Genomic DNA, 10,230 nt, shown 5'->3' with positions numbered 1-10,230 from the left:
GGAGGCGCACGGCCTGGGCCGCCGCGCCGGGGTCCAGCGTCATGCCCGCGTTGGGCACGACGACGCCCGCGGCCATGAGCGCCTCGAGCTTCGCCGCCGCGGCCGTGTCCTGCACGGAGGCCACGGACGCGTCGAGCTTCATGGCGCCGACGACCGTCGCGCCGAACTGGACGTAGAAGTCGCGCTGGAGCGCCGGCAGGCGGTCGCAGAGGTTCATCACGGAGTTCTTGAAGAAGACGTCGAAGGCTAAGAGCTGGTCGCGGCAGGCCGTGGAGTCCGCCCGGGCCTGCTCGTCGGTCTCGAAGGCCTTGGCCCGGTTCCGGGCGACGCGCTCGTCGTGGGCCGCCTTGGCCTTGTCCGTCGACTTGTCGTTCGCGTGGAGCGCCGCGGTCTGCCCCTCGAGGGTCGCGACCTTGGCCTTGTAGTGCGCGCGCTCGAGCGCGCGCGCCTCGCGCTCCTTGAGCGCCGTCGCCAGGGGCCGGTACTGGTCCAGACCCGCGTCGAGCGCGCCGAGGAGCTGGCCCTCGAGGGGCTCGCGGAGCGCCGAACCGAGGAAGCCGCGGACCTCCTCGAGCGACGCGTGGAACTGGAGCACGGCCGCCGCCGCGCCGCCGCCGTCGCCGTCCTTGACGAGGCCCGCGAGCTCGCCGGCGACGCCGACGAAGGCGGAGAAGCCGCCGTCGTACCACGCGTGGAGCGCCGCGAGCGCGCCCCGGAGCTTCGCCAACAGGTCGAAGGCCTTGTCGTAGCGCTTCGCCATCTCGTTGACCTCGAGCTCCAGGGGGTCCTCCGTCGCCGCGTCGTCGCCGTCGGGCTTCTTGTTGAGGAACGTCGTCTTCGCGTGCTTCTGCATGTGCGCCATGCGCATGGACACGGACTCCGTCGAGCTCCGCGACTTGAGCGTGAAGGCGTTCATGTTCTTCTGGAGCTTGGCCATGGCGCTCTCGACGTTGACGTCGCCGTAGATGTTGTAGCGGTCGAGCTCCACGGCGTCCGCGCGGCGGCCGATTTCCATGTCCGGCGCGGCGAGCGCCTCGAGCACGCGCTCGCAGAAGCGGTGGAGCATGCCCTTGAGCTCGCCGACGCGGCGGCTCAGGAGCTCGAGGCGCGCGGCGTCGTGGGCCCCGAGCGCGGCGTCGAGCGCGGCCCGCGCCTCGTCGTCGGCCTTGGTCGCGGCCGCGGCCTTGGCGGAGTTCGACTCGAGCTTGTCCTTGTCCTTGTCCTTGCCCGACTCGGAGAGCTTGCGCACCTTCTGCGCGTAGTGCTGCGCGTCCAACGCGGCCTCGAGCTTCTTCGCGACGGCCTCCTTGGTCTTCTCGAAGAGCTCGAGCTCGCTTTCCAAAGGCGTGAGCAGCGCCTCCTGCAATCCTTCCCCAAAGGACCCGTGGAAGGCCTCCTGCATCATGCCCGCGGTGACCTTCGCGCGCGTCGTGCCGTTGAGGAGCGCCTGAAGCCGCGCCGGGTCCGGCTCCGCGGACCCCTGGAGCCCAATGGCCTGGCCCGCGAGGCCGACGTCGACCTCGGCGCCCGCGAGCTCGACGGCGCACTGCGCGCCGTGGCCGAGCTGGAGGAAGACCTCGGCGAGCTGCGCGCGCGCGTCCATGGTCATGGCCACCAGGGTCTTGACGCGCTTCTCGTAGTCCTCCTGGGCCGCCATGGCCGCCTCGTGGGCCTCGTCCTTGACCTCCTCGGAACCGCCGCCGCCAAAGGTCTTGTGCTTGTACATGTGCTTGGCCGTGATCGACGTGCGCTTGATGAAATTCATGGCCGACAGCACCTCGCGCGCGGCGCCGCGGATGGCGCGCGCGGCGAACTTCGACGACGCGCGCGGCCCGACGAGCTGGGTGGCGCCCGGGAGAGCAGATCCGCTGAGCCAAGAGGCGCCCGGGATAAAAGCCGCGGTACCCTACGCCGGGTTCCTCGCTCGCGCGCCCGGCACCCACCCACCCACCTCCTGGCCAATCAGGGACCTCCTTTTCGGTTAGTTGCCTTCAAGTTGCCGCGCGCAAAATCGCCACAACGCGCGCGCGGTTCCGCACGCGCGGGTCGCATTTGTCGCGGAGCTGCGCCGTCCACTCTCCGCTTTGCGATAAGAACGGGCACCCGCGCCGCTCGAGTCGCCGCGGCGAGAAGCGGCGCTTGCCCAGAGACGACGATAGCGGCGTGAAGACACGTCGCCGAGGTGCCGCGCGACCGTCAGCCGCGGCACCGCGGGTCATGACCGCGCGCGCGCGCGCGCGTTACAAGTACCCATCAGTACACTGTAGATTTTCCAAATCGGGCCTCCGGACCCACCCACCCACCTCGGCGTGAGGTTCGAATCTTTTGTCCGTGGTCGCCTCGTGGCTGAGCGCAATTTTCTCCGCGCGCGCGGCGCGCGCGCGCGCGGCCGCGAGGGCCACTTCGAGGGCCTCCAGAGGCCCGCCGGCGGCAAGCCGCCACGAAGCCGCCGCGCGGCGGAGCGCCTCGAGCGACAGAAACACCGCAGCCCAGACCAAAACACCCCAAAAAAAAACGCCCGTACTACAGGTCCTCGATGGCCCAGGCCGTCCGCCCCGTCGCGGCGTCGAGGAAGTAGGCGTGGCCCGAGTCGGCGTCGACGCGCTCGACGACGCCCGCCGCCGGGTGGTCCCAGGACGACTCGCCCGTCGCCGCGGATTCGTAGTAGGGCGCGCCGTGCGTCGGGCAGAGGCGCTCGAAGAAGTCGCTCGTGCGGCGCTTCGGCGGCAGGGCCACGGGCGGCGCGCGCGGCGGCGGCGGCTCGCGAGCGTGCGACTCGTGGTACTCGTCGATGCTCTCGAAGACGATGCCGTCGAGCTCGTCGTCCGGCGGCGGGCGCGGCTCTCCCTCGTCGTCGGGCGGCGGGTGCGGCGCTCCCTCGTCGTCGGGCGGCGGCGGCGGCGACGGCGAGCGGTCGAAGCTGAGGTGCGCCGCGGGCATGCAGTGGAGCGGCGGCGGCGTCAGCGGCGGCGGCGGCGGCGCGGACCCCTCCGACGACGCGTCGCTCGAGTCGCCGGAGTCGTCGTCGAGGGCCGCGCGGTCGAGGGCGCGGAGCACGTCCATGGCGCTGCGGCCGTCGGGCCCGCCCCGCGGCGGCGGCGGCGGCGCGGCGGCGCGCGGCGCGGCCGGCGACGGCTTCCGCTCGGAGCAGAGGTCGAGCGCGCGGAGCCGGTCGAGGGCGTCGCCCGCCGGCGACGGTTGCCGCGCGCCGTCGGCCGGCGGCGCGCCGACGTCGCCCCAGGCCTCCTCGGCGTCGCGCTCGAGGGCCTCGGCCTCCGCGAGCGACGCGGCCGCGTCGACTTTGAGCTTCGCGATGGCCCGCTCCGTCTCCTCGAGGTTCGCCAGGTTCTTCGCCCGCAGCTTGTAGATCTCCTCGTCGAAGCGCAGGCTCGCCGCCTCGCGCTCTTCGAGGTCGCGCGAGGACGCCTCGTCGCGCCGCCGGAGGTCCGCCCTCAGCCGCTCGTACCGGGCCTCCAGCACGGCCTCGGACACGAGGGTCGCCTCGACCTTCGTCGCCGGCAGCGACGCGCTGTGGCGCGCCTTGGGCTTCTCCTCGACGAAGCGCAGCGCCCGGCGCAGCTCGCAGAGGAAGGCCATGGCCGCGTCGCGCCGGTCGACGGCCGACCGCCCGCTCAACAGCCCGCGCTCGACGTCGCCGACGCCGCTCCGGAAATGGCGGCCGAGCCGGCGGAAGACGCGCTCCCGCAGCAGGGTCCAGTTCCGCGGCGCCTCGCCGCGCCCGCGCTCGTAGGCGTGGAGCGACGGCAGCAGGTCCGGCCGCGACGCGTGGATCAAGAGCGCGACGCCGTAGCCGTCGGCGATGGCGTCGGGGATCGTCGACGCGCGCACCTTGACGGCCGACGCCTCCTGGAGGAGGCCGCTGCGCTCCACCCAATTGAGCGTGAACTGGAGCTCGCGCGCCGTGGGGCTGCGCGCGCCGTCCATCGTTTATTAGCCGTAGTCCTTGAAGTATTTATATCCAAAGGCTGCCCCGCCTCGCAAAGAGAGCTCGGCTGGCCGCCATTCGCGGTGAAAGGCGACTTCTGCGCGGCGCCATGGGCGACGACGGCTGGGAGCGGGTCGACCGGTGCGTGGCGTTGCCCGCGCGCCTCCCTCGTAGGACACGCGCCCCCCGTCGCAGGCCGCGCGCGCGGTCCAAGTCGCGGGGCCGCGAGGAGCACAAGTCGCCGGGGCGCGGCCTCTACCAGCGCGGGGGCGACGACCGCGGCCCCCGGGGCCGGTCCCAGCCGCGCTACGGCGACCGCTACGGCGACCGGCCGGGGCGGCCCGACTGGCGCGAGCGGCGCGACGACGGCCGGGACCGCGCGCGGACGCCGGACCGGCGCGACGCGCGGCCGCCGCCGTCGTCGCCCGAGGCGAGCAACTGGCGGTCCGCGCCGCGCGCCGAGTTCGCCCCGGACCCGGCGCCGAGCGCCAACGCCCCGGGCTGGACCGAGGTGCTCGTCTGGGGCCTGCCGGCGACGTGGACGTTCCGGAACGTGCTCGCCTACGCGCAAAAGGGCGGCGGGCCCCAGCCCGTGTCCGCGCGCCTGCTGCGGAACCGGGCGACGCACGCGCCGTTGGGCTGCGCCGTGCTCACGTGCCGCTCCGAGGGCGACGGCCGCGCGGTCTGCCGCCGCGTCGACGGCCAGGCCGTCGGCCGGAATCGGCTCTCCGCGCGGTCCGACCTCCGGCGCCTCGGCGCGTCGCGGCTCGCCGTGCGCGGCGTCGACTTCCGGCGCACGTCGACGCGGAGCCTTCGGGCCTTCCTCGAGCAGGTCGGGGACCTGCGGACCTTCGACGTGCCGCGGCCGGGCTCGCCCGAGGACGTCGACGGCGTCTCGGCCGTCGTCACCTACGCCGAGGGCTTCGGCGCCGCGGGCGCCTTCGCCGTGCTCGACGGGGCCGTGCTCGACGGCGCGGCCCTGCGCATCGCGACGCTCGCGGTCAAGGCGCTCCGCGTCGAGACGCCGCCGCCGCCGCCCGACGAGGAGGACGACGACGGCGACGGCGACGACGACGCGCCGCCGCCGCCGCCGGACCAGGGCAACGCGGCGACGCTGACGTCCATCCACGACTCGTCGACGCGCTGGGAGCCGGCCGTGAACCTCAAGTGGTCCGCGGAGCTCGCGCGGGGCGTCATGGACGCGGCGACGTACTCGTCGCACGGCGCGGCGGAGTCGAAGGACGCCGACGACGAGCGGCCGCCGCGGCCGACGTCGTCGCGCCTCGTGCGCCGCGCCGTCGCGTTCCAGGTCGACGCGGCGACGAGCTTCCTCGGGGCCGCGCCCGCGCGCGCGGTGTCGTTCGCGGCCGCGTCCGCGCCGCCCCGCGTGGAAATCAACCGGTGAAAGTCGGGGCCAGACTTCAGAAACCTCCAGCTCGGTCACATCGACGTCGATTCGGCTGATGTTTGGACGAATCGATGGCTCTCGGCGAGTTCTCGAAGCACGGCGGAAGAGATTGCGTCGAAACTGTCGCATACGCGCACATTTGAAGTCGGGTCGCACATGTGATTCGCGCGCAGGCGCCGCCGGACCTGGACACGGACGTCGTCGCGTTCCGCGCGCTGCTGCCGCAGCGCTTCGAGCTCGGCGGCACGGCCTGGTGCGCGGGGCTCTGGCCCGACGCCGTGAGTCTGTGGGAGATGCTCGGCAAGACGAAGCTGATCCCCGCGGGCGGCGCGGCGCCGCCGCCTCGGCACGTCGCGCTCGCGCTGGCCATGGTCGACGGCGACGGCGACGACCCGGCGGCGGTGTCGAGCGCGCTGGACAAGGTCACGGTGGCCGTCGTGGCCGCGCTGCGCCCGGCGGACCCGGCGGTGTCGCTGTCGCGGAGCCCGCTCGACCCGGCGGTGCTCGTGCGCGCCGACGGCAGCGTCGCGTCCGCGCACGAGCCCATCCTGTTGGCGCGCCACTGCGGCGGGCCGGACAAGAGCCGGGACATCCTGCTCTGCCTCTTCGACCGGCGCCTGGCCGTGAAGCGGCCCTACCTCCACGAGGACGCGATGCGCCCGGAGTTGATTCTGACGTTGCTCGACGCCGCGGAGCCGCCGGCGGACGCCGCGCCGCGGAGCGCGCCGGCGCCGGCGGTGCCGGAGTCGCCGCCGGACGACGACGACGAGGACCTGGCGGCGGCCTTCTACCCGAGCGAGATCGGTTTGGGGCTGCTGGATCTCTGGGAGGGCAAGGTGGGAGCGGACGTGACGATCGAGTGCGCGGACGGCGTCGTCCTGGACGCGCACGCGACGATCCTCGCGGCGCGGTCGGGCTACTTCTACCGCGAGTTCACGGCGCCGGGCGGCGAGGTCACGAAGGCGTTCCTCTTCAACGGCGAGGACTCGAAAGTCATGGCCGGCGTCCTGTGCTTCGTCTACGGCGACGCGCTCGTCGACGACCACCTCGATCTACTCAACGACTACGGCGCGACGGCGGCGCTGCTCAGGGCGGCGAAGCGCCTCGACATCCACGGCCTGGCGGTCTGGGTCGAGGCGTGCCTCGAGTCGACGATGGACGTCGCGGGCCTGCCCGCGCTCATCGACGCGCTGGGCCCCATCTCGGCGCCGCCGCACGCGCGGCCGGCGACGCCCGCGGAGGCGGCGCTGCACGCGGCGCCGCTGGCGGGGCTGCACAGCCTCCGCGCGGCCGCGCGCGACTTCGCGGAGGACGTGGCGGCCTGTGCCGAAATCAACCACTGGTTGGGTTATTCCAGCCAAACTTCAAACCTCTCTAGTTCGGTCACATCGAAGTCGATTCGGCTGATTCTTGGACGAATCGATCGCTCTCGCCGAGTTCTCGAAGCACAGCAGAAGGCCTCGCGTCGAAATTGTCGAATACGCTCACCTTAACGTCGGGTTGAAGATTTGATTTCGGCCCAGGTGTCGGCCGAGCCGGACGTCGCCGCGATGCTCCTCGCCGCGGCGCCCCGGGACCCGGACTTCCGCGCGACCCTCGAGGCGGCGTTGGCGGCCACCATCAAGGCGACGAGCGTCGCGGCGCTCCTCGACCTCGCGACGAAGGTCGACAGCGAGGCGCTCCGCGTCGCGTGCATGGCCTTCGCGCGGAACAACCTGAGCAAGGTCATGTGCGACCCGGCCTTCTCCGAGCTCCTCCAGCGCCGCTCGGACCTCGTCTTCGAGCTCCTCACGGCCCTCGACGACCAGCCCCAGGCCAAGGCGTAGTAGGCTGCTGGGGGCGGCATCGTCGCTTCAATTTAACTACCTTGCAGTTCCGGCGAGTTTTGTTGAACCAGTCCAGAGCGTCGCGATCGGCGCCGCCGCACGCGTCGCAGCGCTCTACCACCCGCCGAGCCGCGCGTCCGCAGCGCTCCGGCGCTCGACGTCGTCGCCGCGGCCATGGCCGCGATCATGAACACGATCATCAACTGCTTCCAGAAGAAAGGGCCGGCGGCCGCGGAGTTCCGCGTCGTCTTCGTCCTCGGCGGCCCGGGCAGCGGCAAGGGCACCATGTGCGCGAAGATCGTCGACAAGTACGGCTGGGTGCACCTCAGCGCCGGCGACCTGCTGCGCGCCGAGCGCAAGGACCCGACGAGCAAGAACGGCGAGCTCATCAACGACTTCATCAAGGAGGGCAAGATCGTCCCCGTCGAGATCACGCGCGTGCGGCCGCGTCCGTCCGCGGGTCTCGCCGCGCGCGTCCGGGGATGCCGCGCCGCGCCGCAGGCTCGCGCTCATCCGCCAGGCCATGGAGGCGAGCGGCTCGCGGAACTTCCTCATCGACGGGTTCCCGCGGAGCGCGGACAACCTCCAGGGCTGGGAGGCGAACATGGCCGACTGCGCCGACGTCGCGCGCGTCGGGCCGCGTCCTCGCGCGCCATGCTTTTCGCTGGGAGAATCAATCTTGTGAAACGTAGGGCGCTGCTCTACCTCGAGACGACGGAGGCGGTGATGCAGGAGCGGATCCTCCGGCGGTCCGCGGAGACGGTGGCCGCGGGCGGCGCCGCGCGGTCCGACGACAACGTCGACGCCATCAAGAAGCGCTTCGCGACCTACCACGAGTCGACCATGCCCATCATCGAGATCTTCAAGGCCCGGGACAAGGTCACGCTCGTCGACTCGACGCCCGCGGCCGACGCCGTCTTCGCGGAGGTCTGCGCGCTCTTCGACAAGTTCTAGCCGCGACGCGTAAGGTCCGGAGGTCTTACATCGTCCGGCGTGTGCCGTGTTCGGAGCGCGCGGAGGCCGCGGGCGGCGTCCAAAGGCCGGGGAGCCTGCCATGCTCGTCCCGCCGAGGGGGACGGAGCCGTCGAGACGTCGCGTCCGCGGGGGCCCGCGCGCGCCCCCTAGTCCGTGGCGAAGAGGCAGATGCCGACCTGGCCGATGTAGAAGTACGTGAAACTCGACGCCTCGTACGTGACGTAGCACGCGAAGTTGCGCCCGACGAAGCAGTGCCACCTGCGCGCGGGCGAAAAGCGTCTCGCACGGCGCCGCCGCGCCGGCGCGCGACGCCGCGCGCGCGCGTCGTCAGCGTGTTGCTCTCGAACGCGGCCTTGATGTCCGCGGCGACGTCCGTCTCGCTGTTGTTCTTCAGCAGCGCCTCCATGGCGATGCTGATGGCCATGTCTTGCATGTCGCTCGTCATCGTCTGCGGGCGCGCCACGGTCGAGGCGCCTCCGCGGCCCCGGCGGCGGCGGCGGCGCGCGGCGGGGGCGGGGCTCGCGGCAGCCCCGGCGGCGGCGGCGGCGGCGCGCGCGGAGCGTGGGCGGGACAGGGCTGGCACGCACCGATTGCTTGATGACGGCGCGCGCGGACGACATGGTACCGCGAGCCGCGCGGCTGGGCGCGGAGCGACGAGAGCCCGGCGCAGTCGGCTACGGCGTTTTGCGCAGCGCAGCGGCGAAACCTTGACGATACTTCTTGATGATGATACATACTTCATCGTCAGCCTCGGGCGGGCTCGGCGCGGAGCTTTACGCGGAGCCGTGGTCGATGTGTTTTTCCGACTTGTCGATCCGGGCGTCGATGGGTTCGGGATGGGTGAAGCGGGGTATCGGCATCTTTCGCCAGGTTTGTTCATGGAAACGCGCGCGTTTCGGAGCAAGAGGACAAACCCGGATGAAGAATGACCCGAGGTGCGCGCGCGCCTCATCGCGACCCCTCGCCTCTCGGCTGCCCCCGGAGACGCGGCCCTCGGCGACGCTTTTACGCGACGCGCCTCAGCTGCCGAAGAGGACCTCGACGAAGATGCAGATGACGTTGCAGGGGATGAGGATCGGGCGCATGTACCTGCGTCGCGCGGGTCGGCGCCGGCGCTTCGCGCAAAGAAGAACGCCGCGTCGCGCTGCGCGGCGAGGAGAAAATTGAGCACCTGCCCCTTGACGGACATGTCGCCGGGAGCGCACTCGAACTTCGAGAGGAACCGCGGGCGGTTCAGGATCGCCATCGCGTTCGACAGCAGCAGCCTGCGGCGCGCGATGGAGATGACGGGACGCGTTGTTTTTTTCCGGCGGACGCCGGGCGCACATGATCTTGAGCATCTGCCACAGCGACAGCATGGCGACGACGGCGCCCGCGGCGGCGGCGCGCGGCGCGCGGCGCGCAAGCGATGCGACGCTCTGCCGACGCTTTTGCGGCGCGGAGACGCTCGCGTGCACCAGTGGTGGCGGCGGCGACGACGCTGTGCGATGCGCGCGCGACGACGACGAGGAGGCACGGCGGCACAAGGTGATGGTGAAGAGGGTTTGCCGCTCAAGTTGCCGCAGCTAAAAAACCGTGGGCTGCGTCGTCGCGCTGGTGCAGCGCTGACTTTGTTCCGAACGCCACCGTCGTCGACCGCACCGGAGACGGGGCTGCGTCGCGCCGGCAATCGACGCTCCGTCCGACCGCGTCGTGCGCCGGTTCGCAAGGCAAGGCCGACGGTTTCTTTCTCGCCGCGCGGCTCCGACCCGAAGATGGACACCATCGACTTCCTCTTCTGCTGCAACACGCTGAGCTACAACCCCGACGACGGCCAGTTCCCCGAGGAGGAGGCGCCCGTGGACCTGCCGGCGCCGGAGCCCCCGACGTCCGGCGGCCTCAGCGACGAGGAGGGCGGCGGCGACGAGGGCCCGCGGGCGGCGCGGCCCGCGCGCGCGCCCGTCTACGTCGTCGCCGAGGCGGCCCCCGCGCGCGTCGCCGAGCCCGACGAGCCGCGCGCGAGCTGGGAGGAGCTCAAGGGCGGCCACCCGGCGGCGCTCGAGGCCATGGCCAACGGCGCGTACTGCGACGACGCG

At 72.2% G+C, this 10,230-nt stretch overlaps 4 protein-coding genes across 4 annotated transcripts in view; 2 read left to right on the top strand and 2 right to left on the bottom strand.

Moving 5' to 3' along the window:
- The window catches only part of AURANDRAFT_62222 (hypothetical protein), a gene marked incomplete at both ends in the record, with an annotated part of 4,238 nt that extends 641 nt beyond the window's left edge, over positions 1-3,597 (bottom strand). Inside the window, 2 exons of the mRNA XM_009036094.1 lie at positions 11-1,868; positions 2,525-3,597. Of these exons, the coding sequence (XP_009034342.1) occupies positions 11-1,868; positions 2,525-3,597 (2,931 nt within the window). The remainder of the gene's footprint in view (positions 1-10; positions 1,869-2,524) is intronic.
- Positions 3,598-4,055: 458 nt separating this feature from the next.
- On the top strand, positions 4,056-7,180 carry AURANDRAFT_62221 (hypothetical protein; the record flags this gene model as incomplete). The annotated part of the gene is made up of 4 exons (XM_009036326.1): positions 4,056-4,087; positions 4,142-5,300; positions 5,528-6,667; positions 6,878-7,180. 4 exons carry the CDS (start codon positions 4,056-4,058, stop codon positions 7,178-7,180), a joined length of 2,634 nt encoding a protein of 877 aa, XP_009034574.1.
- Positions 7,181-7,366: 186 nt separating this feature from the next.
- AURANDRAFT_22358 (hypothetical protein) lies at positions 7,367-8,134 on the top strand (the record flags this gene model as incomplete). Its single annotated transcript, XM_009036327.1, has 3 exons — positions 7,367-7,632; positions 7,682-7,811; positions 7,892-8,134. 3 exons carry the CDS (start codon positions 7,367-7,369, stop codon positions 8,132-8,134), a joined length of 639 nt encoding a protein of 212 aa, XP_009034575.1.
- Positions 8,135-8,301: 167 nt separating this feature from the next.
- AURANDRAFT_22507 (hypothetical protein) lies at positions 8,302-8,600 on the bottom strand (the record flags this gene model as incomplete). Its single annotated transcript, XM_009036093.1, has 2 exons — positions 8,302-8,434; positions 8,503-8,600. The coding sequence occupies 2 exons, from the start codon at positions 8,598-8,600 to the stop codon at positions 8,302-8,304; spliced, it is 231 nt and encodes a 76-aa protein (XP_009034341.1).
- Positions 8,601-10,230: the final 1,630 nt, after the last annotated feature.

This window comes from Aureococcus anophagefferens, assembly GCF_000186865.1.
Source record: "Aureococcus anophagefferens unplaced genomic scaffold AURANscaffold_4, whole genome shotgun sequence".
Lineage (NCBI taxonomy): Eukaryota > Pelagophyceae > Pelagomonadales > Pelagomonadaceae > Aureococcus > Aureococcus anophagefferens.
Note: the sequence above shows the minus strand (reverse complement) of the source record. Positions and strands in the feature narration are given on the sequence as shown.